At 40.3% G+C, this 27,405-nt stretch overlaps 6 protein-coding genes across 6 annotated transcripts; all 6 read right to left on the bottom strand.

Moving 5' to 3' along the window:
* Window positions 1-1,223: 1,223 nt before the first annotated feature.
* PKNH_0720400 (para-aminobenzoic acid synthetase, putative) lies at window positions 1,224-4,564 on the bottom strand (the record flags this gene model as incomplete). Its single annotated transcript, XM_039113936.1, has 4 exons — window positions 1,224-1,272; window positions 1,483-1,583; window positions 1,711-1,822; window positions 1,983-4,564. 4 exons carry the CDS (start codon window positions 4,562-4,564, stop codon window positions 1,224-1,226), a joined length of 2,844 nt encoding a protein of 947 aa, XP_038969574.1.
* A 361-nt stretch (window positions 4,565-4,925) lies between these two features.
* Window positions 4,926-7,718, bottom strand: PKNH_0720300 (conserved protein, unknown function; the record flags this gene model as incomplete). The annotated part of the gene is made up of 12 exons (XM_039113935.1): window positions 4,926-4,984; window positions 5,217-5,325; window positions 5,452-5,502; window positions 5,745-5,902; window positions 6,080-6,236; window positions 6,370-6,415; window positions 6,563-6,597; window positions 6,730-6,818; window positions 6,967-7,013; window positions 7,184-7,187; window positions 7,337-7,386; window positions 7,573-7,718. The coding sequence occupies 12 exons, from the start codon at window positions 7,716-7,718 to the stop codon at window positions 4,926-4,928; spliced, it is 951 nt and encodes a 316-aa protein (XP_038969573.1).
* A 1,686-nt stretch (window positions 7,719-9,404) lies between these two features.
* PKNH_0720200 (S-adenosylmethionine synthetase, putative) lies at window positions 9,405-10,613 on the bottom strand (the record flags this gene model as incomplete). The annotated part of the gene is made up of 1 exon (XM_002258457.1): window positions 9,405-10,613. One exon carries the CDS (start codon window positions 10,611-10,613, stop codon window positions 9,405-9,407), a length of 1,209 nt encoding a protein of 402 aa, XP_002258493.1.
* A 2,993-nt stretch (window positions 10,614-13,606) lies between these two features.
* PKNH_0720100 (ubiquitin-like protein, putative) lies at window positions 13,607-19,034 on the bottom strand (the record flags this gene model as incomplete). Its single annotated transcript, XM_039113934.1, has 7 exons — window positions 13,607-13,659; window positions 13,915-14,011; window positions 14,204-14,258; window positions 14,351-14,451; window positions 14,566-14,640; window positions 14,765-15,387; window positions 15,581-19,034. 7 exons carry the CDS (start codon window positions 19,032-19,034, stop codon window positions 13,607-13,609), a joined length of 4,458 nt encoding a protein of 1,485 aa, XP_038969572.1.
* Window positions 19,035-20,877: 1,843 nt separating this feature from the next.
* Window positions 20,878-24,433, bottom strand: PKNH_0720000 (dynein intermediate chain, putative; the record flags this gene model as incomplete). The annotated part of the gene is made up of 8 exons (XM_002258455.1): window positions 20,878-21,207; window positions 21,364-23,046; window positions 23,152-23,219; window positions 23,408-23,460; window positions 23,576-23,651; window positions 23,768-23,868; window positions 24,035-24,174; window positions 24,311-24,433. 8 exons carry the CDS (start codon window positions 24,431-24,433, stop codon window positions 20,878-20,880), a joined length of 2,574 nt encoding a protein of 857 aa, XP_002258491.1.
* Window positions 24,434-25,412: 979 nt separating this feature from the next.
* Window positions 25,413-26,186, bottom strand: PKNH_0719900 (conserved Plasmodium protein, unknown function; the record flags this gene model as incomplete). Its single annotated transcript, XM_002258454.1, has 1 exon — window positions 25,413-26,186. One exon carries the CDS (start codon window positions 26,184-26,186, stop codon window positions 25,413-25,415), a length of 774 nt encoding a protein of 257 aa, XP_002258490.1.
* Between the last annotated feature and the right edge of the window lie 1,219 nt (window positions 26,187-27,405).

Raw genomic sequence — 27,405 nt, 5'->3', positions numbered from 1 at the left:
AAAAAAAAAAAAAAAAAAAAAAAGTTGTGTAGTGGTCACTCAAGAGGAAGAGATACTGTTCCTCTTTTACTTATTACATACTGCTGATGTGGGGGGATGGGAGGAACCCCCTGTTCGCATGGAATTATAACCCCCCCGAGCGAAACCAATTGTGCTTACCTTTGGTGGATTTGATAATTCTTGTGATAAATTACTGCTATATTTGAATATGCCGGAAAAACAGTGCGTGTAAATTTTTCGGGAAATTATAGAAAAAAATAAAAGTATTACTCAGTGTTACTACTGCTTTCTATATACACTTGGCGTTATCCAAAAAAAAAAAGGTGGTAATCGAGATAAAGTCACTTTTGTTTTGTTTGCCAAAATAAAAAATATATATATATTTCTTTTGTAACCTTTTTGAGGTAATTTTTAAGAATGGGATAAATATTTTTATTTTTTATTAAAAATTGGAAAAGAAAAATTGACGCTATTTTTTTTTTTTTTTTTTTTTTTGTGCGTTGGGATGCAGGTGATGTTTGCTCATGTGGAGAAAGTCGCAGCGAGAAAAAACGAAATGCCATCGATGGGAGTACATGGGCATACACAAGAAAGAAGAGAAGGGGACCCCCCGAAATATATACCCCGGGCAATTATCTCCCATATATGCGCACCTCCCCTTCTGCACGCAAATACAAAGAATGAGTAGCGTCGACGAGATAAAACCACCCCGCCATGTCGATACGCATTAGGGTAGCGTATTCCACTCTCCGCTAAATAAAAGTACCGAAAGAGAGAGAACACCATATGGAAACCGCTTCCATTTTATTTACTCACTCCAAATGACAAGTGGATTGTGCAAAAAAAAAAAAAGGGAATCCAAGGGACCCACCATCATGGGTACGAAGAGTTGTGGGTACACTTCTTTGAAAAAAGAAAAAAAAAAAAAAAAAAAAAAAACGCTGATCATTTGGATATACATGAGGGACTGCGTGCACGGTGGGCGCCTAAGAACTCCAGCATATGCGTACACATCATATATTACATGTGCTACTTACATTCGCCCCGAGTCAGGTGGCAAAAAGGCTAGAAGCCCACTCCCAAGTACAGCTATACATATAAAGGGACCAAAAAAAAAAAAGAAACTTTCTCATTCTTTTTCTTTTCCTATTGCGGTAAGTGAAAAAGTGGAGTAATAGAAAAAAAAAAAAAAAAAAAAAAAAAAAAAAAAAAAACGTATGTGTCTAAAGTTTGTATTCCACATGAACGTTGTGCTGTTCCATCAGGTAGGAGCTGGACAGGAAAAAAAAAAAAAAAAAGGTGGTGATTAATAAATGGGAAAAAATATTTGCACAAAAATTGGCCTAGAAATATACGCCTTTCTCCTTGAACCCCCTTGCTCAAAATATTTCCTCACGGAATATTGTATGTAAAGGCTAAAGGGATACGCCTTCCATAGGCGTATAGAAGATGTGCCTTTATCCTACACATGGAAAAACTTACCAAATTGGCCTGGCCACGCTCATAAACTTAAGGAGCATTTCGTTGTACTCCTCCGTCTCATCACTTTTTATGGTGACAGCACCACCGGCCCCGATGGAGATCTGCCAAATAGGGGAGAGGAAGAAAAAAAAAAAAAAAAAAAAAAAAAAAAAAAGTCGGTTAATGCAAATTGGGCACAGTTAAATGGTGTGTGTACTTGGGGCCACATTTTCACGCATGTCATCTTACCGTATTGTTTTGCACCAAGGCCGTTCGAATGACGATGTTAAGGATAAAATTTCCCTGCACGGAGATGAACCCAATGGATCCAGAGTAAACCCCCCGGGGGGCTTTTTCTATGCTGTGCGGTGAGGGGAGGGAGTGTGATGATGAAGTGTGGACACAGACATGTGAGCGTGTGATCGGAAAAGGGGTGACAATATGTATGGGAAACCTCGAAATGTATGGCGCGGTGCTCACTTTTATGTTAGCACCTGCGCAGTTGCGGTGTTCCGCCCCACCTTTGCAAAAGAGAGATAGATATGGGCTTGGGCGCACCCGTCATGGAACCGCCTGGAAAAACATTGACAATGGCATCTGCAAAGGTTTTTCCAGGGGGAAGCCTTCCACATATTTCGGAAACCATTTGATGGACATAAGCATAACTCTCAATGTGAAACAGTTGATTAACACGAACGGTATCAGTTTTGCAAATCCTGTGGAAGTCGTTTGTCGTGAGATCTACAATCATGAGATTCTCGGCTTTGTCTTTTTTACTATTGAGCAATTTCCCTTTCATTTTTTCATCTTCTTCATTTGTTTTTCCTCTCCTTGTTGTGCCTTTGATTGGTTTGCTAAAGAGGATATTCTCCTTATCCTTTCGAAGGAATTCCTCCGGACTGAAGCTCATGATTGTAAATTGCAATTGTGTGTCGACCACGGGGTTGGTACTTACTTGGGTGGGTACTGATGCGGCGTGGAGTTGTCTGCAATAGTGAATGTAACAACTGTAAGCAACTTTATTCACATCCCTTACATGCAAGTACATGTTTAGAAAATCTACAGAAGGTGCATTACCATTGGATATGGAGTAATGACCCATAAATTGGGTTGTTAAGCAAAGTTCATACGAATGCCCATTCTCAATATATTCTTTGCACCGTTTTACATTTTCCATATATTCATCTTTACCTACCAGTGGAGAAAATACAATTTTGTTCTGGTCTACATTCCTTGCATTCGGCAACTCCTCATCGTGTGTCAAACACACCGGGGACATGCATATGGAGGAAACTTGACCGTCTTGGTAATATTCTCGTTTTGTCTGAACAATTTTCATAATTTGTTGAATAGCTTCTTCATTCCATCTGGCATTGTACTGCAGGATATCCTGCACATCTTGGTTACTCCAAAAGGGAGGGGAGTGTCCCAAAGGAGACTTAAAATAGGCCTCCTCTGGTTCCAGAGAAATTAAGTAAATATTATTACTAACCAAATCGAGAGAGATAAAATTCTGAGGGAAAATAAAAAGAGAAATTGGGATGGCATTCTTCGAATCCCTATCCTCGGCACGATTTTTCCACTTTTTTTTATACAAAAAATTCATGGTCTCGAAATTATATTCGTATGTAAAGAAGCCAAAGTAACCCAGGAGGCAGGAATCTTTATGTTTCAAGAACTGGTCCTCTTCGATCGTTCCTTTGGAAAGGTATCCTTCGTAGGGATAACAATCAGGGTGAACATTTCCTCCTCCTTCTTCATCTGCTTCGTCTTCCTCGTCATCCCCCGTGGAGCAATTCACACTGTTCTCACCACGCCTTGTTCTTCCCGCACTGAAGGCTCCATCGCACTTATCCATTTTTATCTCCTCCAAATGGATATTGTAGTTATCTTTAAATAGATTTATTCTCTCTCTCATGTAATGGACCAGACAGTTGCTTGGATCCTCACTATAGTACGTTACTCGATACGCCTCCTCGTTTGTTTCTTTCCTTAACTGAAGGATTGTGCCTTTCATTTGGTGTCCTCCCGCATCCTCTGCGTAGTAATACTCTAACAGTTCGCTTAAGCGCCCTTTGGCATTTCCCATGTAGGAGAATCTGCATCTATCATGTAGGCCATTACTATTTAAGTGATTAGTGTCCGTACCACTTCTATCCGTATTGGCATCTCCATCGTGTTCAATCCCCCCTTTGGTGCAATAACCCCCTAGAGGGGGATCCGAAACTTCCAAGTTACTGTCGAGCCAAAAAGAAATATCATTTGGATCGTAACAAATGGCTTTAAAAATGGCATGCGAGAAATTACGCAACTTCTGCACCCCTGAGAGTTTTACCAGTTTTATTTTCCATGCCTTCTGTCTCTGTCCATTTTGAAGAAGGTCCAAACAAATTCCATCCTGCGTGTATTTACTCCACAGTTGGTGCTCCGCAAGGTTGACAGTGGCTTGTCTACCTCTACGCCCACCCCCTCGTTTCAGTGTAATCTTTTTAAAATTTTCAAAAAATGTGTTACTGAAATCACTTTCAATGGACTCAGGGTGATATTGGACTGTGTAATATGGGAGTTCTTTATGTTGCGTTCCCATAACTATGAACTCATTTGCACAAAGCGAATAGCAAGTAATCCTCAATGGATCGGTCACCCTTTTGCTCACCTTTAGAGAGTTGTAACATGTCGCTTTGAACCCGTCTTTCACATTTTCAAACAAATCGCTAGCTGCATTTTCGTACTTACATATATTAATTATATTCGTGTCTCCATGAAACATGTTCTTTACTTTTTTTATTTTACACCCATAGAGGTGGCAAATTAATTGATGCCCAAAGCATATGCCCAAGATCGGAATGTCGATCTTCCTCTGCAATATCCCTGCTATTAGATCGTTTCTGCTACTTTCCCCCTTTTGAGGGTTCCCATACCCTGGGGAGATTACTACATTGTCCACTTGATGATAATATTTGGTCAGAAAATCTTTAATGCTTATCTCCCCTGGATGCACGACTATCGGCTCCGCACCGTTCACCTTGCGCAGGTAGTGCACGATGTTGTAGGAGTATGAGTCGAAGAAGTCGATGAAGAGACTCACCACGCCCTGCTCCATGTAGTGTAAGTTTTGGACGCAAAAGGAAGTAGGAGAAAAGATTGCCCTGTGCTAGACCTGCCCACCAGGAGAAAAACACACGAAAGAGCAAGAATCCCACTTAGCAAAGAGGGGGCAAGAGTAGCGCTTCCACACATGCAGCTACAGACGCATGGTTTTCCCGTTTACATGTTTTCGCTGAGAGGTAACCCCTCATCGGTCACTAACATTTCCGAATTTAAGAAGAAGAACGACAAGTGAGCTTCGAACTAGCTAAACAAAGTTAAGCCAAAGCGGAAAAAAAAAAAAAAAAAAAAAAAACGACTACGCCTGTGCATCATAAAATCCAACATGTGCACCCCCCCCCTCATGCGTAGGCCATTTAAACATTCATATTTTCGTATTTACTCTTCTCACATAAGGACGCCTGGGGACACCAATCTGTAAGATGGGCAAGAAAGAGGATATACCTTATAGGAAAAAAAACATTTTGACATACATAACGTCTCCGCGGAAAGGAAGTTACAAAGGAAAACGGAAGAAAGTGAAGAACCCGCTCTACAGTTCTCCCCATGTAAAACCACTGCAGTTACGTGCGGTTCGTTGCCATGTAGGATGTCAATTATGGTATGCCCCCTTTTATAACTCCCAAAATTAGGCCCTCAAAATGAACCTTTAAAATTTTCATATAGGGACTCTATTTCTTCCAGGTTGTACAAAAGCGGAGGGGTTCCATTTTTCAGCTTCTCATACTCTGTGCTCCACTTCTTCCCCCGTAGCACCTGCCGATGTGGTGGACGAAGCAGTTAGAAAGAGAAGAGGTCGGTCAGGCGGTCAATGAAATAATGCACTGAGGTAACTTGTACAAATCAGCGAGGCGACTGGACCGCGTTATCACTGATCATTACGATGTTCCTAAATTTGCAATTCCCCTTGTTCGCTAAGAGTCCAAACGCACCCTGTGGAAGTTTAAGTGTGTGCAGATGTAGAGGGGGAAAGGTCGGCGTGGAAGAGTACCATGAAGGAGATTGTACAGCCCCCCATCTTTTTTTCCGCCCCAATTGGTTGTACAAATGAGCAACAAGCATGCACACATTAGCAGAAAGGATAAAATATCATCGCTACAATAGCACTGTCAACGGATGAGAGAGACGGACCACACGGTAGTCATCTATATAACTACATGTTCGCTCAGATGTACCTGCTTAGCTGTGCTGTATTCCGACTCGTCTTCGCTTTTCCTGAGATAGTCAACAGATAGGTCTCCATACTTTCCCGCCTTAATTTTTATATCCTTTATCACTTCTTGAGCAAATAGTACGTACCATTCGTCCTTTTTAATCTTCAGTTCCTTGAATTCTAAGTTGGGAATTGGAAAAGGGGTGGAGGCGAGGTGCATACATATGTTTTATCTTATGTAGGTAATGTTAGAAAGCATGATAGGAAGTGATCCTTCCCGGATAGATCGACGAAGGGTCACCTCAACAGGTATGCACATATAGCATGCGCAATTGCACATGTGCACCCCTTTCTTACCCTTGAGAACCAACAACTCGCCCTCTCTGACGCGAACGAGTTTTAAAACCTTATTGTCTATTAGCAGCCCCCAGTAATTACGCTCCCCAACGATGCGGAAAATTAACCCGCAGGATTGCGCGTCGTTCATTTGAACCTCTAGTTGGGCTATGGTTTTCTAACACAGATGCATGCACAAGTCAGTGTATGTATGAGCGTTCATGCATGGGTGTAATGAAGCGTAAGTCGATCGATCGAACATTCCACATGAACTCGAGGCGCTCCAAAGAAGTGCACTTTCTTCTGCTCACCTTGCAGAAGAAGTCTCTCTTGATCAGAGACGTTCGGGTGCTCATCCTGCAGTTATTAGCGCAATTGTAAAGACAAAAAAAAAAAAAAAAAAAAAAAATGCACAAGTGGGCTTATTTCAACGGGGTGTTCACTACCCATAGTCACTTGTATTCGACTACATTTGGTGTATGCACAGTTAGGGGGAGAAGTAACCTGTTGTCTAGCCATCCAAAGGGAAAAGGATGTTTCTAAAGGGAAGATAAAGTTTTTTTTATTAGTAGGAGCAGAAATGGGAGTAAGTCTACACTCATCTCCTCACATATGCACACATAAGCATACGCGTAATATAGATACTTCACGTAAGGAATAATATTCATTACTGATTCTCTGTAGGTGTCCTTCCCCTTGTATTCTATTATTGCCTTCTGGTTATCCATCTGCCAGTTGTCCGTTTGGAGCCATTGACTATCTGGAAAAAGAAAAAAAAGGGGATACACATAAGGGGTAGAAGGGGGGTTATATATGAGATTTCTGAATTCGTTTACAAATTATACGTATACAGGTGGATCCTTCTATGAAACACATATCATGCGCATTTGTTTTGTGTAGTCCTTTACTCAGATCAACTGGATCATAAGTTGGCTTCGAGAAATATTCACGACATCTTGGTGGGAGAGTCAAAGTGTATTCGGAAATGACATAGGGATATTAATTTTTGTAATTTTTTTTTTGTTCTTGTTGCTTTTACTTTTGCTATATTATTTTAGCTTAGGCTAAGGTAGACACTTCTCTACTGCAGTGCTTTTCTCGGATGTTCCTCTTTTGTACACCTACCCTCCTAGGTTGAACAAAAAAAAAAAAAAAAAAAAAAAAATGAAAGTATGAACATGCATGAAGGAGAACTGACTTTTTGATTCAATCGGGTGAGAAGAAAAATCGGCATTTTTCTGTCACTCGCCGAAATGGCCATTTTTTCTTTTCCTTTACGGTAATCCAAATGCTTCTTAAAATATTTGGGCGTTTCGGATGGATATATTCTGTGCAGGAGGAAAAGAGGGAAATACGAAAGGGAAGACAACATGACGTCGAACCATATTGTTTAAGATCCAAACGGTCTGAACAGCTGGGTATGTCTACTTTCCGTTATGTGCTTCATCATGAGAGAGCCCCTTTTTTTTTTGAAGATTTCTCCTTAAACAGATAAGGCATTCTTTTTTACGTACACGTTGGTTAACCACGTGAGGACGTTAATTTTACTCTGGAGGAATCTGCTATGCAGATATTCGTACCCTCCATTGGATACTTTACATTTTGCAAAATGAGACAAACAGAACAATGTAAAGAGAAGAAGTAGACCCCGTCTCGCCATCCTTGCGGTTTCGTATTTATTTGGAATCTTTGGGGGTAGGACAAACGACGTAGTCCCGACCTTGGAGACAAATTGGAAAAGAGGAGGAGGAAAGAGAGCAGACAAATGGAGCCAAATAAGAGCAGTATATATAGCCCTTCCTGAATGAGCGGTAAATTGTGTTTCCGCAACTTCGTAGTCAATGCAAATAATTATCCACCCAAGAGGTGCTATATGGTCAGGTGATATTCTGCCTCGCTTTCGATGAAGCTCAAAAAAAAAGAAGAAAAAAAAAAAAAAATAGCTAACTGTATGAACCGTTCAGGTGAAAAAAGAAAAAGAAAAAGAAAAAATCTAGTGTATGTACAGAACGATGTCTAACAATGAGGCCTTTCTTTTTGATGGAGACTAACATTCAACCACAGACCAGGAGGACTCGCCTATACCGGTGCTCCGAACCCATGTGCTTTTTATGAGCCAATTTATGCCCTAATCTTGGTGCTTATTTATACACTCATTAATGTGATTATTTATGCGCTCACTTGCGAGCCTATTTATAAGTTCATTTAAGTGTCATTTCTGCGACTACTCATGTGCCTATGCGCATGTCGAATGGGTCGCATTATTCCCGGTGCACGTAGGCACATGGGCATACCTACACACAAACACACACACAAACACGCACACAAATATGCACACATATATGCATAAACACACACAGACGCACGCACGAAACTCTAACGAAATGAACACTAATTGATAGGAGGGAAAACAAGTGAACGAAGGGGCAATGGTGAAGGTAAAAAAAGGCAAAAGTGGAAGTTACAAAAAATACAACAACATATGCTGATGCTACAATTGTTACTAGCACAAATGTTATTACATTTTTAGGGAATACAACGAAAACAAAAACATAAGGGATTCATTTTCTTTCTTCTTTCTTTTTTTCCTTATGAGTGGAAACACGTATGTACATATACATTCGCATATGTACATACGTAACGTACGTATATACATGCATACACGCATACATACGTACATACGCGCATGTGTTAATTAAAGGTGAAAGGGGGAAATAATAATAATAAAAAAAAAAAAAAAAAAAAAGGGGTGCAAAATGAAAAGATGCTTGATTAAGCGTACTTGTGCTGAATTCGATTTGGACGAATAAAGATGCAGGTACGTATAGGTGGCGATGATAGCAGTATACACACAAGCGTACTCTTGGTGCTCACACACACGTACAAATACAAAAGCACAGGGCACGCGAGGGAAGTACCAAATTTGCACCACTGAAAAATACCAATTCATTTGTGGTGAGAAAATAGATGAAATTTCCAATCTTATTAATTATAGGAGATGATTGAAAATGATAGAATGTGGGAAAACACACGCGCAACTTGTGTTCGTCAAAATGTTTTTGTCCTCGCTTATTTCCCGGCGAGTGTCTAAATGGATAACCGTAATTAAAGGGGGTTTACTTTTCTACGGATAACTGCGTGATTTATTATTATTCTTTTTTTTTTTTTTTTTTATGTTATTATATGTTGGGTGGTCGGAGGGATAAAGGGTATCTCCATCAGAGGGATATGTCTGTATGTTTCCCCCGATGATCTCCCCCCCCCCTGTAAAATCGGTCCACCCCTGTATTTTTCATGCAGTCTCATCCTCCTCGCAGAGCTTCCACTAGAATTACCTACACAAGACTCAATTCTTCAGAACGTTCTTCTCATGGGTAAGGTCTTTTATCTTCTCCCAAGTGAATGAATTATCACTTCTTCCAAAATGTCCATAAGCAGATGTATTGGAAAAAATGGGTTCCTTTAATTTTAGCTCCTCTATGATGAATCCAGGTCTCAAATCGAAATTTCGCAAAATAATTTGCTCCAAATCATAATCCGTATATCCTGTACTGGCTGTTCCATACGAATTGACATTCAACGAAATGGGATTTGCAATTCCAATGGAGTAGGATGCCTGTACTAAGACCCTCCTACAGAATTTATTCGCAACCAAGGATTTTGCAATATAACGTAAGTAGTATGCAGCTGAACGATCCACTTTGGATGGGTCTTTTCCTGAAAAAGCACCTCCTCCATGAGCACCCCAACCTCCATACGTATCACAAATAATTTTCCTTCCAGTTAACCCTGCATCTGCCGCAGGTCCTCCAAGAACAAATTTTCCTGATGGGTTCAGATAGTATAGAGTCTCCTCATCAAGCATCTTCTCAGGGATAACATACTTCACTACGTTTTCTATCAAGTCAGACTTCAATTGCTCATATTTTATATTTTCTGAATGTTGTGTGGAAATCAGAATGGTATGTACACGTAAAGGTTCCATATGTCCACCAAAATTTCCTTTATTTTTATACTCTATCGTTATTTGTGTCTTTCCATCTGGTCCTAAATAAGGAAGTATACCTAGCTTTCTCACTTCTGTTAATCGTTTTCCTAATAAGGTAGCGTAGTGATGTGTCAGTGGCATATAATTTTCTGCTTCATCAGTGGCATAACCAAACATAATTCCTTGATCTCCAGCACCTATTAATTCTGGCTTCTTATTTTCATGTACACATTGAGCAATATCGGGGGATTGCTCATCAATATATATTTTGATATCTGCAGTTTTATAATCCAATCCTTTACTTTCATCGTCATATCCTATGTGCTTCAAAACATCTCTAGCTACCTTGTCGTAATCAACTCTAGCTTTCGTTGTTATTTCTCCAAGGATAAAAATGAAGTTTTTCTTCGCGCATACTTCACAGGCCACTTTGCTCTCTGGGTCTTCCCTCAGGCACGCGTCTAAAATGGCATCCGAAATTTGGTCGCAGACTTTGTCCGGGTGTCCCTCGTTCACTGACTCCGACGTGAACAGAAAATTACCTCGCTTTATTTTGAGGTGGTTCATTTTTTTCTCAAGTCGTGCTTTGCAGGTTAAGACTGCTGGAAGGTGATTATAGATGATAAAGGCTCCTCTGTAGCTCCTTGTGGATGATGAAAACAGCTTATCGATTCTGGTGTGGGGCGCTCCAACGTACGCTCAACCCTGTGTTCAAACACCTGCCTAATGACAAAACGTGGTAGAATTCCGACAACCCAGTTAATAACACAGCCTTCCTCAATATAACACAAAAGGGAAAAAGCAAAACGAGCGTAAAAGAAACAAGAACAGAAAAAAAAAAAAAAAAAAGGATCAACAAGGCCGCACACAAATTGATGTTCAGATAAACAAACTATTGAGTAATAATAACTACTCGTACGCTGAAAAAAAAAAAACGAGAACAAAAATTTTCCCTTCTCGCTTGGAAGGAGAGGAACTGTTTATCTGCTTTTTCCTGCTGATTCGTTTTCGTAATAAGGATTTTTCCTTATTTAAGTGTGCCGTAAAAATCCTTTATATATTATATATATATATATATTTTTTTATTATTATGCTGCATATAAAATATGTACAAGTATGGTATGGCTACATAAATGCATAATGCAAGGGCGTGACCTCTACGTTTTAATTGTTTGGAATATATGAGGTTGGTTTGTTCGTTTGTTCATTTGTTTGTTCATATGTTTGTTCGTTTGTTTTTTTATTCGCTTGTTTATTCTTTTGTTAGCTTCCTGCTTCGTTTTTTTTTATTTCCGCAATGCCCACGACAATAATACGTTGCCGCTCGAAAATGGGAAAATAAAAAACTTTAAAAAGTGACACAAAGTGTCGCCTACGTGTTTGGAAAAAATGGAACCGCGAAACGATAAAATGATATAACGATAAAATGATATAACGATAAAATGATATAACGATAAAATGATATAACGATAAAATGATAGAACGATATAACGATAAAACGATAGAACGATAAAACGATGGAGTGATAACACGATGGAACAATCGCTTAAACGACTGATGGCATATAATCGAATGCTGGAACAATGGAAGATGTTTTGCAAAGAATGCGTGAGAAAAGAACTTTGTGGATTTAATTTTTACGCGTTTAGCATTTTGCCTGCAGTTTTGCGAACATATATTATAAAATTTTGTGCGCTTTTTTTATTTTTTTTCCTATATTATTTTTTTATATTTTTTCTTTTATTTATATATTATATATACATATATATATTTTTTTCTGTCGTGAAAGGGAACCGACGTTATGCGGCACAAGGAAAAAAAGTGCTATGAGAAAATTTGCATTTTCCCCCCCACTCCCTCTCTGCATGCGCAATTTACAAAATGAATTTAATATAGCACGATTTACATGTATTTTTGTGCAACTAGGAAGTCTCTTTTTTTTTTTTTTCTTCTTTTTTTTTTTTTTTTTTTTTTCCTTTTTTTTTTTTTTTTTTTTTTTTTTTTTTTTCTTGGGTGAATATTTCGTATATTATGTTCCGCCGCCCGTTCGAATGGATCAGTTTTGAGTAGTCATCCATGTGGGTCATTACACCCCGGGGCTGATCTGAAGTAGGCGACCCATTCGCCCAATTCGTCCTTTCCTTTTTACGGCGTTCTCCCCGAATGGGTGCGCCTTTTTTTTGCCGCAATGCAGGGCTATGCCTAGTGGGGGGAAGCGATCACACCCAGGACTACAGGACAGGAAAGTGTAAAAGCTGCGGAAAACAATGGATCGGTCGTATCTACGCGCAACACTCGGACGGTTCGCCCCGAGGAATTCACAAATAGTGAGGGTGCCCTCCACATTTTCTATTACATATTTCCTCACGTCTCGGCCGCTGTATGCAGCATCTAGTTTGGAATGAAGGGTACAATATAGGTTAGCCTTTACAAGCGAAAGTATCAAAATGGAATGATTTTATGGATGATTTGGTGGTGGAGGGGGGGGGAGTGCCAATTTTTTTTCCACTTTCTCCCCCTTTCTTACTTGGGTGACGCCTTGTCAACCATTATGTTCAAATCGTATATATTGTAAGTGGCATAATAGTGAATAGAAGGAGGGCGAGTCTAACAATGTCAATAAAAGGGAAATGATCAGAATTCCCATACCTCCGGTTAAGAATAGATTTTCGTGTATACACCTTTGTCCGACTGGAGTATATTTGCTCTGGAAATCCCCCCAAAGAAATTTTGGGACGCTGAAGGCGAACCCCTTTTCCGTGGGGGGTCCGTGGGGGGGTTTTCTCCCCTACGCCGCTCAACTGAGGATCAACAGCAGGGGTGGGGAGTGAAAGGAAGGTACCACAAGAATGCACGGTACATGCAGAGCAACCAAGGGAGGGCAATATATTCCATCGTATTACCCCTAGTGTGCACTGACCGGTACACGCCCCCCGTTGGCATGTCCATCCTGTAACCCAAATTATCTTTTTTCATTTTTTCCTCATGCGCAACCGATGTTTTGATATTTAGGGAGGCAAATTCCATTGTCCATATACGCGTCGTGCTATACATCCGTTTTATCCGTTACTTTCCGGGTACAGAGATGGTTTGCACACAGCAGGGGCCAGATTCCCTGCACCCTATGTATATACCCCCCTCTTTTTCTTCGTCAAAATATAAAGTGAGAATGTGTTCTCTCTACCTTCACTACACACACAGGGGGGAAAAAAAGTGAGGCCTTCCCAAAATGACATACGTTGGGAATGCAAACATGTCGGAGATTATGCGACAGTTATGGTAACGTTGTTTTTTATATCTTACTTCCTTGCGCATAACTTAAAAAAAAAAAAAAAAAAAAAAAAAAAAACTCTTTGGAGTTTGTTTTAAGTTCGCTAAGATATGTGCATGGTCCGTTAAGTTTCCAGCATCTTGCATATCGTGCGTATGTTCGATGTATGTATGGAAACGGGAGTTGAGAAAAATAAAAGAAAAAAGAAAAAACTAATGTAAAAAAAATACAAATTTGCGAAATGCAAAACACAAGGGGGGGAGTTACTTCCGATTTACACCTGTTGGATTTACTTATCCTTCTTTTCCATTTCTTCAAACAGTTTTTCGCACAGGGAGAGGGCTATGTGGGAAAAAAAAAAAATTAAGATAAAGCAAATTATGTCCAAATGAGCACATGAGCAAACGATAAAATGCGTAAAGGGAAAAATGAACAGACAAGCAACGACAGAAAGAAAAGTATCGAAAAGATCACCCATTAGCATATTTAACATACGTTAAGCCATTTTTTTTTTTTTTTTTTTGTAATAATATCGCTTTTGCATCCCAGGGGAAGTACCCTTTGGGTAGGGGTTGTATTCCTCCATTTCTCACTTACTTGGATATTTAAATTTTTCCAACTTATAGTCTTCGTTATTTTTGATGGACTTTTTTACAAAATCGAGTACGTGCATGTCGAAGGCGTTTAGCAGGTCCTGTTGCAAAAGGGAAAAAAAAAAAAAAAAAAAAAAAAAAAAGTAATGTAATGTAATGTAATGTAATATACCGGTTTTAATGTGTACAAAAATGGGCGTATGTATAACCCCTGGAAAAATTAAATGAAAAAAGGATTTGTTCTGTTTTTTCTGCTTTTTCTTCTTTTTCTTCTTTTTTTTTTTTTTTCTTACGTCCGATAGTTCCAGGTTCATATCCAAGTTTATCGTGCTCATATTCCTTTTCCAGCTGCGAGATGGGTGACATGGAGAAAAGTGTGTGAAAAATCGTACGCATAAAGTTTTGTGCAAAATTGTCTCCGTGAAGTTGTGCAAACTTACATAAAAGGCAACAAATTGCTGAATGATATTTGATCCTTGGATGAGCCATTCCCAATGTATGCGTTGCTTAACGGGCGCTTATTTCTGCAAATTTTAATCATCTGCAGGAGGGAGGAAAAAAAAAGGAAAAGAATATTTCCTTAATCCTTCTTTCTGTAAAAGAAAGCGCGCGAAAAACGGGAAATGCGCGAAAAGCGTAAAAACGGTTTTGTTACCTGTCCGGAGAATATCTGTGTATTTTCCACCCATGTTTTATATCTGTTCTTCACTTCCTCAGGCATTCCTTCAAACTATTATTGATAAGGGGGAAATACAGGCATGTGCAGGCACATCTTTTCCATGGAAGTAAACACATAGACATACACTTAATCAGTTTTGTATATGTTCAAACAGAAATGCACACTCATATGTTACCTTATCTCGAGGGGGCTCCATCTGTGCACTACTACCTCCCCCGGACAATTGACTCTGCACACAATTTAAAATGTTCGAAAAATTCATGTTGGGCATAGGGGGGGTATTGTTCACAACAGGGGGGGGGTTCCTAATGTCAACAGACGTGGAGTTGTCCGTCCTGCTGTCTGTGCCTTTTCTTAGGTCACCAGGTTGTGCTACTATTTGTTGTGTTTCCTTTTTGCCCTGTGGAGTAGTGTGCTTGTCTGTTGGATTCTCTTTCTCAGGGATGGCGGTAGGATGGTTGTCTTTCCCATTGTCAGTATGTTTTTCATCTTTATCTTCTTCCTTAGGGTTATCCTTCACGTTGGCGACCTCCTTATCTTTTCCATCGTCTGACACATCGTACATATCATCCATGTTACTATCACAGGAGGCGAAGTTACTATTGGTTGCATTTAGGGCGTCTCCTTTTGCTTCATCTTCGTGTTGTACACTTCTTGGGTGGCTGCGGTTACTAGCCATTTTTCCGTTTTCCATTTCCTCATCTTTGTTTTTAATCAGGTCGCTGAGGATGTGGTTCAGAGGACCACCCTCTCCCGAGTTTCCCATCTTTTCTGCATTTCCTGCGTTCCTTGCGTTGCCTGCGGTTGGAGGGGGGGAGGGGAGGTTAACCAATTGGGCTAGTTTTCTCCATGGTGGAAGCAACGCCGGCGCAAGTGCCACTGACGGGGGTTTATATATATATATATATGTATATACGTATATATGTACGTATGTATATATGTATGCATGTACGTATGCATGGGGTAGGAGGAGCACCTGACCCATTCTTACCTGCTCCACTATTGCTGCTGCTTTCATTAGCGTCTGCGCTGCTATAGCCCTTGAACGAGTTGCCGTCCTTAAGCTGCTTTTTCAGGGTGTGGGCTTTGGAACCATCTTTCTGTTTTTTTTGGGCCTCCTTTTCATGGTTCCTTTCCTTAAGGCCGGGGTAGAGAAGAGACTTGTTACCCTGCCCGGGAAAATTCGAAAAGGGGTTGTTGGAGTGGCCATTTCCGGTATTGTTTAAATGGTTACTAACATGATTGGAGATACCATTCCATTGTCCAAACTGCCTATATTTGGTACTGATGTTTTTGTCGCTACGTGGATTTGAATTGCCTACTACTTTGTCTCCTTTGCCTACTCCTCGACTGCTACTCACACCATCTTCCTTGATTTTAGAGCATTCACCAGCATTGTTACTCCTCTCCTTATGCGTAAGAAATTCTTTCTTCAACAACATATTCTTATTCCCCTTAACTGTAGTGAGGTAGTTTTTATAATAATCTTCAAATTCTTGTTGCAGGTTTGTTCTGTTTGTACTATTCCTCAGATCATTATAAGGTAAGGGGTAATAATTATCTGTAACGTTGTGCAGGTAAGATGCGCTGTCATTGTTAAAGGCATCCATATTTCCAGTGGCGTAGTTGCCATTAGGGAAAAGGCCATTTTGAAAAAACCTACTGCTTCTATTGGAGTGGGGATTTCTTTCATTATTAGAATAATATAGATTTCTTATCTCCCTGAGAAATTGATGATTGATCGGGTCGGAATATCTGTAGTGTCTTCGTCCATAATTGTTGCAATAGAAGTTGTCATAAAAAACAAAGAAGAAATTGGAGAGTCTAGAAAAAACTACTGATGCTAAGGATAGAATGATACTTATTCTGGAGAAAGAAGACATGGAAATATCGTTATTCATAAAATTGGAATGATTAAATTGAATAATTATACTGTTAATTATATTGTTGATGTGGACAAAGAGATAGAAGAAAACAAAAATAGAGTTGGTGTTGTAGTAGGAATTGATATAGGAGGATAAGTCTGGTCTCCGATATCCCGTTTCTTCTTCTAGCAGAACTAATAATTGTTCTATTACTCTCCATGGTATGTTCACTTCCATGTTTTTGTGTTCTGAGTCGTTTGCGTCGTTTAAACATTTCAGATCACTTCTCCCTAATGTACTATTTCGTCTGTCGCTTGACATTTGTATCGATCTTACGTTCGCAGATAGCGAGTTGTTGTCTGACAGGAGCGCACCCTCTTCTTCGTTTATGGCCACTCTTGAGTTCGTTCTCATGGAGTCGTTGCGAACTATCTCATTGTTCCTTTCTATGTCGCTCAGGGGCACTATGTTCGCGTAGGATCCCCTGCGTGGGTAGTTGTGCTCGTCCATCGGTCCGCCTGTGAGGAGGGGGTTGCAGCGGTGGTGAAGACCGCGACAGTGATACTTTTTTCTTTCACTTATTTGATCACTATCTGCGCTACAGCCGTCCCCACTCGGGGGGTGGCTTGTCGCCTTACCTGTGCCGCCCGTCTTCAAGTTGCTGCCTGGAAGATCCACCAAATTGTCCTGCGCGCCGATATTCCCGAACAGAGCCTTGCTACTGCTGTACGCCTTCTTCCTCCTCTCCTTCTGCTGGGCGAAATCGCCCATGAGGTTGTGGTTGCTCGTACCGTTTGCATTTTCGTTCGTGTCGCTGAGGTCATCTCTGCCATACTTGAGGCTGTTCCTGCTTTCTCCGTAGAAACGGGTACCTAGAGATCCTCTTCCCCCGTGGTCCATTACAAAGGGTGGATACGTCGGTGCCAACCTCATGTCATTCCTTCCTTTGAATATCCGATTGAAGTGATCATTTATCCTGGCGTGGCTAATGCTGTTCGGGTGGTACATATAATTCTGGTGGTAGAGGAAATTGGGGTCGAAAAGGTACCTCTTTTTTTTTCTCTTCTTCTTTTCTTTTTCCTTCTTTCGATACTTCTTCTCCTTCTTGGCTAGCTCATCAGCGTCATCGTCATCATAGTCATCTTCATCCTGCTCATCCTCCTGTTGACCATCTGTGGAGGATTCGGACGAAGAGCTACTCGAATAGTAGCTTTTCTTCATGTGCTTATTTTTCAGTTTTTTCTTTTTGCTATGTTTCTTCAACTTAAGTGCCTTTTTCTTTTCCTCCTCATCCTTCATGGTGCTGTAGACTGACATGAGGGACGACCCGGAGTGGCTGCTACTGGACGAGCTATCATCCTTACTTGAATGACTAAAATGGTACTTCCCATTTTTCTTAATCTTATTTGATACTTTCATGTCCTTGTTATAATTTTTTCTCTTCTTTTTTAATTTCCTCATTTTTTTGTTTTGCTCCTTTGTGTAATCTTCCTCGTTTACTTTGTGCTTGGTGTGGCTGTTATCCGAAGAGGATTCCCCTTTGCTCTGTCCTGCCTGCTCCCCCCCTGCGTGTGTCTCTCCACCATTTTCTCCTCCTTTAGTACCACTTCGGCCTTGACTCTTAACGTCTGCCCCCGTTTCCACGCAACCTTTCGCGCTCACCGCCTCGGCCTTCTGATCATTCGCCCCGTTCACGTAGCTCGCTGTGACAAATTCGTTCGGGTTGGCATTTATGCCGCCCGTCCTCATCGCCGCGGTGAAAATGTTTTCTCCGTTTCCCATGGCACTGCCAAGTCCACTCCCCATGGCACTGCCAAGTCCACTCCCCATGGCACCGCCAAGTCCACTTCCCATGGCACCTCCCAATCCACTTCCCATGGTACCCGCCCCAGTCGCATTCGCAGCCGCAGTAGCAGCTGCTGTCGCAGCGCCATAAATAATGTTCGGGTTAATATTTACCTGACTCATTATGTCATTTAGCAAGGAACATATATTTGTCTGGCCCATGAGATCTCCATCCATGTTGTCATTCCTCGTTAACCTCATGTGGGTGAAGTACACAGGGGTGGAGGAGGATGTCACGTTAGGGTTGGCGGTACTATTAGGCATATTAGAGGCGGTGCCTCCATTTGGAATATTGGCACTGCTACTGTTCAGGTGGACATTCGAACTGAAATTTATATTCAGGGGATCTGCCATTACGTTTCCGTCGTTGCTCCTAAATATGTTTGCACTTGCATTTGCATTTGCGTTGGTGTTTGTAGAGTCGGTCTTTCCATTCAGAGCATTTGCGCTATTTGCAGAGTTTCCATTTTCATCATTCGGGCTGGCAGAATTTTCTTTTTTTCTCAGGACCAAATGAATTATATGGTCATTTTGTATGTTATAATCTGCGATACTTTTTTCGTTCGCTAGACATTGCCCTTGGTAAATCAAACGAATATCCTGCTTGTCCACGCTTTTCCTTTCCGCAATAATATTTTTTATCTCCTCCGCGCTCGTGTCTCCTTTTACGGTCAGCTCAAATTCCTCGTTGTCGATGGTTTTTATTTTTATTTTCATGTTTCCCTCTTCCTCCATCTTCCCACGCCACGTAAGAATATATGTATATATGTGTGTATATATATATATATGTACCTCAATTCCCGGCGGATACGTCAGCGGGGAAAATAAAGAAAAGAAAAGAAAAAAAAAAAAAAAAAGGGAGTCGTGGCGAGCCAAGACTTGCAGATCACTCCTGGTGCCAGTGTCCCAGGGTTCAGGATTAACCAACCTCAAATGATATGTATGTAATATTATTTTATGCCCACGTGGGTGTACGTGGAAAAGAGGAAATGAAGTTCACAATTGAGGGGGAAAATCACAGTTCCTTTGCTCCCATGAAAGGAAGTATGCTTGTTGGAAAATTCTCTGTATATATGTGCTACTGAGAAACGCGCGTTTTGCTAATCACGCTTAGGCATGCTCACTTATATTCGTAAGGTTTCCAGACCATGTGCGTATATTTTAAGTTCATACATTTTTTCGCGTCGTCCTTCAATACGCCCTGTGAGAGATCAGCCCTACACGCCTTTGCAAACGAAGCGCTGTGTTCACATAAGAAATAATGCTATTCGCTTCATTCGGATTTTTATGCCTTACCTTGCAGGGAAGGAAAGGGCATGCATTTGTATTCTTGCGAATGGGGAAGGCATCCTTGCTATTTTTTTTTTTTTTTTTTTTTTTTTTTTATATTTGAAATACCATCTATTTAACTTCCCCTTTTTTTTCTCTCTCTTTTTTTTTTTTTTTTTTTTTTTTTTTTTCCTTTTCCTTTTTTTCTTCCCCTTGCTTTGCGCACGCCCAGGCATTGTCATTTTCCTTTTGCATTACTGGAACGGGGTTGGGCGAGAAAAAACATTCTAGCGGAGCACACGAGGTGAACGCTTCGCTCCTTTTTTTTTTTTTTTGGCCTCCTTTATGCAGAGATCCCCGTTGTGTCAGTTTTTTTTACATTTTGCATTTTCACTTGATATATATTCTTTTCTCCCTTACGTTGGAACAGTGTAGTTGTCGCGAGGTGGGAACTCCACAGTACTTTTCTAACCCCATGCTGAGAACATCTCACTTGTTCCTTCAGCCTATGTTGGCACGTATTATTTAGCCAGTGTGCTCGTTCTCTGCCATTTTAAGGCGTTAATCAGTTTGGAGCAAGTATTACGCCTTTTAACTTAACCCCCAGAACGCTTTGGTCGGATTTTAGAGACATTTCCCATAAGATAAGCACCAGAAAAAGTGTGCAGTGAGAAGTATTTTTTTTTTTTTTTCTTTTTTTACATTTGCAAAAACAATATTTGGTGAATTTATCCGAATGGGTGTATTGATTGGTCCGCCCGGCTGTCCCAACACCGCGGTTATAACGAACCCCTGTGTGTGCAGAGTGGACATTTAAAAAAAAAAAATAAATAACTTGCAGTATGATGGAGAGATGAAAAAAAGGGAAAAAGGGAACAGTTCCGCGTAAACCGCGCTAGTGAATTTCGAACCTTTTAATATATGGAGAAAACCTGTAATGATACTGAGCACCTGTTGTGTACTTTCACCAAGTTTATCTCTTTCTCTTTATAATATTATGTGGGGTCTTTTCCCTTACGAGGGAACAATTCTTAACTGCATTGGTGTGTATAAGATGTTACGGTTGAACAAAAGGGATAGGTATCGAGGACAGTGATGTTTTATCTGCAGAAAGGAGAAAAAGCGTTTTATAAAAAAAAAAAAAAAAAAAAAAAATTCTACTTGTTTACACTGGAGGAAGTACAACCCCAGTGAGAATGAAAGCGCATAGAGAAAATAGACAACTGAAGGGGGGAGAGATGACGAACGAAGTTATCCTTTTGTATCCGTGTGTATGCCACACATCGCACAGTGTTCGTTCTACCCAACTCTACTGCACCTTTGTTAGAAAGGAATTCATCATTTGGATCTGAAAGGAGCGACCCAGCTTGCCCCGCAGATAATCCACATACGACGGATTAAAGGCATATGACACTTTGTAAGAATGAAGGAGCCCACTGTCATCTCCAATCAGAATGATTTCGTTAAATTTGTTTACACAAAGTTTGCGAAGCGTTTTCTTTCTCGTTATGAGTTCCGTGATGATAGCTTTGTTTATGTCTACGCTTAAATCGTAAATATGGAGGTGACCATGGTTGTCGGAGCTGATGACAAAGAAGCATGTCGACACAATAGGGCTCCATCGGGCATCGTACACGCACTGCAGAAGGGGAGGGGGGGGAGGAGGAGATTATGGTGTGATGGTAACAAGAAGTTGTGGTGGATCCTCCCAAGGATATTGCAACCATGTCGTAACTACTGGCGCGGTGGCAACTATAATAGTGTCCATGCCCGCTATCGTTATTGCCCAGCTTACCTCCTTAATGTCCAAGACGAGGAGCGAGCGTGAGCGTGTCTGGTCCCATATGCGAATGGTCCAGTCGTAAGATGCCGAAATGAAGATTCCTCGTTTGAAGGGGTTGTAAGAAACGGAGTTCACCGACATGCAGTGTTCATTGTAGAGGCGAAGATGGTTGTCGGAAAAGGTGCTAGAGTAGAGATATATTTTCCCCGTTGTTGTTCCAATGAGAAAGAGGTTTTTCTGGAAGGGATTGAAATCGATACATGTGATAGACTGCGTGTGTACAAAGTTCACAGGATCCTTGAAATCTTCATCCCAATCCTTTTTCAGTGTCAGCAATTTATCTCCAACAGTAAATTTGTTATTGTACTTCCAACAAAACATATGCCCATCATAAGAAATGGAATAAAAAGATTTATTTTTTTTATCAAAATAAATCTGTGAGATTATGTCTCTGTTATATATTTCTTTTATATTACTTTCAAATATAAGTCCTTCATTTTTTTTTTTTTTTAAATCATAAATACATATGTTTCCATTGGACAATCCAATGATAAGGACGGAATGGTTAATTCCAGACCACTCAATGGAGTAAATGGGGAAATCTGTTTTCAAAATATGTTCAGGATTTTTCGTATTTTTGAACGTAAAGCAACATAATATTCCTGTATTGATTTTAATATCATTATTTTTAAATGAGATGGCAAATAAATCTTCATAGAAAGGATGAAATTTCATGTCCGTAACAACTAATTGATTAAAAAAAGGGATGGAGAAAATCCACAATTTCGTTAAAGTATTTTTATTTATTTTGTTTTTGTAACTTAAATAAATTTCCTCTTCATTATTTTTGTTGTATATTCTATCCATCAATTTTAATGTTTTCAAAAAAACTTTTTTTTCTAAAATTTTTTCATCACTTTTTTTTACTTTCCCATCTTTATAAATGAAGTTCAACTCCTTATGTGTCTTTTCCTTCATGTCTTTGTAGTTAATAAAATATAGTTCATGTTTTCCACTGATGGATTCTTTTTTTTTTTTTTTTTTCATTCCATGTTTGCTGGGAACTTGTTGCGTGTTGTTCTTTTCACCAATTTTTCCTCTTCCTCTTGGTACCCCTTTCATATCTGTCTTTCCCTTTTCAAGGCTTTCCTCTTCTACTTTTTCGCCTTCTGCCACTGTGCTTGTATGCGTTCCGTCGTTCACTTCTTCATTCCCTTCTGCTCCACCATTGGCGTCTTTGTTGTGACCCTCCTTAGGCAATTCTCCCGCCTCTTCGTCCTCTCCTTTCATCTGATCAACCTTAACCGCCACGGAAACATCTACATGACCATCGCCATTGTTTCCATCGTCCCCATCATCATCTTCATCGTCAAGGTTATCATTCTGTTCAACCAACTGTTCGTAACTCCCATGGTCATGCTGCCCCGCCTCTACATCGTAATCTCCGCTACCTTCCCCCCCGGAGTTCTTCCAACTATCTTTCTCCACACTCCCACTGTCTTCTTCACTGATCGCATCAGAACCATCATTACTTGAGCTATCTGATGAAAACAGAACCGTTGCAAGTTTCGCATCGTCGGAGAGATTCCTTGAACCGACATCAGAGCCTCCGTCTAATCCGAAATTTGCATTTGAGTCGTATTTCTTCCCGCGCTCGTCTTCATTTTTTGCGTTTTCGTTGTATCTATCTTTTTCCTGTTTTACAGATGAGGGGAAATGCCAATTTGAAGTCGCCGCGTTGTGCAAGCGATGATGCTTATCTGAGGAGAGCATTATCTCGCCTGTTCATACGCGACATACCTTGTCTTCCTCGTTGGAAACTTTATGAAACTCCTGCAAATACGCATCGTAGATTATCGACTGGCAAACTGAGTTGGGAGGGAAGTTCAGAAGGTATTCATAGTAGTTCGCAGATTAAATCTCCACAAAAGGGAGGGGAGAGACATTATATGCATTAATGGATACATAGAAATGTACTCAGAAAAAGAAATGTGAGTGTGTGCACGTATGTGTGTGGTAGCACACACTGTGCAGTTTATCCCAGTGCGCAACGAACCCGTATCGCATATTTCGTTTATTTCCTGCGGTTCCGTCTTTGTCGCTTCGTCCCTATAGAGATGTAAGTGCGCGTTAATTGCGGAAATTTATCATTGTCCACATAACCATGGACCAATTGATCATTCGTTGCATGTGCCACCATCTTTGCGATAGGAAGGAAGCTTACTTGAAGGAGACAGGGACCGTCTGTGCGTATCTATCGATGTAATCGAAACAGTTCTTGGGCTTATGGTAGACGTAATCTGGGGGTGGATTTTACAAGGTGGATCGGTTTTTTTTCGATGCGGGGGGAGGTATATCTCACGGGCGAAAAAAAAAAACTTGTTAGCAAAAGGAACACACAAACAGGAGGCCTCACCGTTGTCTTTCAAAACCGTGAAGGAATTAGCCTTTTCTATTTTCTTTTTCACCAACTCTATCTGCTTCTTGCCATCTTCGCTCTCGCGTTGCACAAGGCATCTGGGTTGGCGCAAAAAAAGGAAAAAAAAAAAAAATAAAAAAAAAAATACAGTTTTATCACTCCATCCATTCGAATGTGCACTCACAATGCGTTTCCCCTCAAAGTGGTTATTCATTTTTTTTACTCATTTTTTAATTCGTTTGTTTGTTTATTTTCTTTCCTCACGATTTCATGTCTAGGTGGAAGACGGTGTGGTCCACTTGATCTACCGACGTGAACTCATCATTGGCAAAAGAAAACTCAACCAGGTTCGCGTATGCTCTTGGATTTTTTGGAAATAGAAATCGAGTAAAGGTTTCGTTTTTCTGAAATTGGGAGATGGGACGAAATAGGCATGTGGCTAAGAGGGCACCACATGATGTTGCGACCATACCGCATGTTCATTCACTGAAGGTACACACGTGTTGTCTACTCACACATTTACGTATTGTAAAAACATACACCATTTTGAATAGACATTTTCCTCTTTTCATTTTCCAGCCCATCGCCCTCCCCCCCCTTGGCTTCCCCTAGTACTGCCTGCAACTTTTTCTTCTTTTTTTTCTCCACTATGTTTGCCTTCATTTTGATTTCATATGGAGAGTGATGGACCGCGTCTGCTGCTTAAACGAACACGGAACAAGCTCTCTACGAATGAGTCACTTTGTTGAAGGACGATATAACAATTATTTTTTACATTATTTATCGCGAAGACTGCAGCTTAATTTTTTTTTTTTTTTTTTTTTTTCTATATTTCCCCTTTTATGAACAGTAAGGAAATTTTCCTCCTTGTGATGTGCACAGAAGAAGTGGCTTTTCTCTCTCTGAGAATATTAGGTAGAAACACATATAGTTCCTTCCATTCCACCTCGTCCCGTCATAAGTATTGCTATTCTTAATAGGGGTCGCTGTGCTTATATTGGTTCGCCTTTCACATAAGGGGCATTTCTCCCCTTTAGGAGAAGGGATAGGAAAAAAAAAAAAAAAAAAAAAAAAAAAGAACATTGTCTTTTTTGTGCACTTTTGGCAAATTCCCGTGATCGTGGAATATCCTTTCCTTTTTAATTAATACAAAGTATCACATAGTTTGAAGTTGGGATCGGGAAAACTACCTACAATATGCACATCGGTAGGAACGCACGCCAGGGAGTGTACATTCATGCATCTGTACAAACGCATAAAATATGGGGAGTTCTACAAAATAGCAGAAACGTCTGGTGGATAAACTGTACATGTTATATGCTTAAAGCCTTGTGCAAAATGCAAATGGAAAAAGGAGAAAAGAGGTTTTAAAAAAAGAACATATATAAATATATATATATATATATATATATATATATATATATATATATATATATATATATATATATATCAAGGATAAACTTTTAATTGAGAGAAAAGTACGGGAAGGAACACCTAACGGTAGTCCACACAGAGGATTAATGAAGAGGCACATTATTACGTCTACACGTATGGATGACCCTCTTGTGTGTGTGTGTGTGTAGTTGGGAACCTCTGCTCCCCTTTCTAAGAAAACCAAAACAGGTAAGAAAAAAGCTAGCCACTAATTACAAAGAATCATGGTGTCGTCAAATTTTTTCTTATTTTTATACTTCTCCATTACTTTTTCTGAATTTCTCATAATCCGTTCATACTCTTTCTTCATGTCCACAATGTCAAAAATATTAAAGTGTATTTTTTCTATTTCCTCGATTGGAGGGAAATTATTCTCTTCCTCTTCTTGCTTTTTTTTTTCTGCTTTTTCTTTCTTATTTTTTTTTTGTGGTTGGTTTTTTTTTTTCTCCTTCTCCGTTTTGGTTGATTTTTTTGCTTGAAGAAGATCCGGGAATAGTTCTACCTTTTCGTTTTTCACTTCTTTTACGGCTTTGGCCATAGCAGCTTCCTTTTGTTTTAGTACCGATGGCACGAATTTCTTTTTGGGGGGTTCAATTTTGGGATCCTTCTTGGGCTCTTCTTTTTTGTCTTGGTCCTTCTTCTCTTCATCCTTCTTCTCTACATCCTTCTTCTCCTCGTCCTTCTTCGGTTCTTCCTTCTTCGGCTCTTCCTTCTTCTTCTCGGCCTTTTTCTTCTCAGGTTTCTTCTTCGGTTCCTTGGCAGGATTCTTCGCCCCCGCGTTCGCAGCACTCCATGCATTCACATTTTTCCTTTCGTCCAAGAACTTCTTCGTCTTGTATTCTTTCATATTTATTATCTTAATTTTGACGGCCTCGCCGCTTCCCCCATCCGCGTTATTGTCTGCATTTTCATTGTTCTGTGCGGTGGCGCTTGCAGGCTTGGCGATATTGGTCGCCTTCAATAGGCTACTCAGGTTGAACATTTTGCTTAGGCGATGGGTGTGGTGATGTGCTGGTCGTTTGTGGTGGTCTTTGTGGTGCGCGGAATGCGGAAGGCGCAGTACACGTGGCAGAACGTAATCTTGTACGCGGAGCTCTGCACGAGTCGACGCACCAACAGCCTAAGTATGTTCAGAAAATTCTACGTCGGCCGTTTAACGGGTTAATAACATTCACCACTTGTCCTTCACGTTAAACTTTCCGCGGGGAAATTTACTTGCCTTTTCTTTTTTTTTTTTTTTTTTTTATCCCTTCCTAGGGGTATTATGCTGATCTTATTTTGATCGGCCCCTTCGAAGTTATTTTCTTTCGCATTCGCCGCCACGAACTGCTACACGCCGCGTATGAAACGATAGTATAGGATGCAACAACTGGCGCGTGGGAGAATGGTTTATACTTATGTGGATGCACGAAGGATAACAGGAACCAGTGCATACACGCGTAATTGTACATACATGCGCATTTTACTTGATGCCCTACGCAAAGGGAAAAGAAAAAACTCCCAATTCGGCATGCCAGAAAGTTGGGTCTCCTTTTTTTATTATATAATAATAGGAACAGGAAAAAAAGGAGGGAAAACAACTTTGGAATGAAAGATTTGGCAAATTCTCTCGCCACGTTCAGTTGAACTCTGTTGCGCCTTTCCGTTTTTTTTTTTTTTTTTTTTTTTTTTTTTTTCGGCTAGCTGCATATACCTGGGACGTCAATTTTTTCCGTGAATTTTTTTTTTTCGACATTTTTTTTTTTAATATAAGCGAGTCTCACCACGTTGGAAATGCAAATAAGTGAATCGCATTTCTATGCTCATTGTATAACTATGCGTACGCATCATTTGTGGCCAAAAGTTGGGTTGGTTCGTCATCCCTGGGTTATAGCGAAACGACAAACTGGCGTTGTTCCGTTAGAAAAATTGCATAGCATTGTACTTGAGCAGTAAGGAAACTTTACCTGTCAGACCGTTTTTAAGCGGATAGGTAGAATCAGCGAGGGAACACCGTGGAAACGGCGTGGCATATTCCTTTTATGAGTATAACTCTGAGTTCGCCGCTGTTGTTGGCACATGGACGAGTGGTTGCCACTTCCACTTGGTAGCGTTGTTCTCCCCTTCTTGCGACCTCTAACATCATGAGCGAAGATAAGTAACACCGTAACAACAATTCCTCTGTAATAGATTCCTCATCGCCACAGAAATCACCAGAAAGG

The sequence above is a fragment of the Plasmodium knowlesi genome, assembly GCF_000006355.2.
Source record: "Plasmodium knowlesi strain H genome assembly, chromosome: 7".
NCBI lineage: Eukaryota > Apicomplexa > Aconoidasida > Haemosporida > Plasmodiidae > Plasmodium > Plasmodium knowlesi.
The sequence above is the reverse complement of the archived record's forward strand: the minus strand, read 5'-3'. Positions and strand labels throughout refer to the sequence as shown.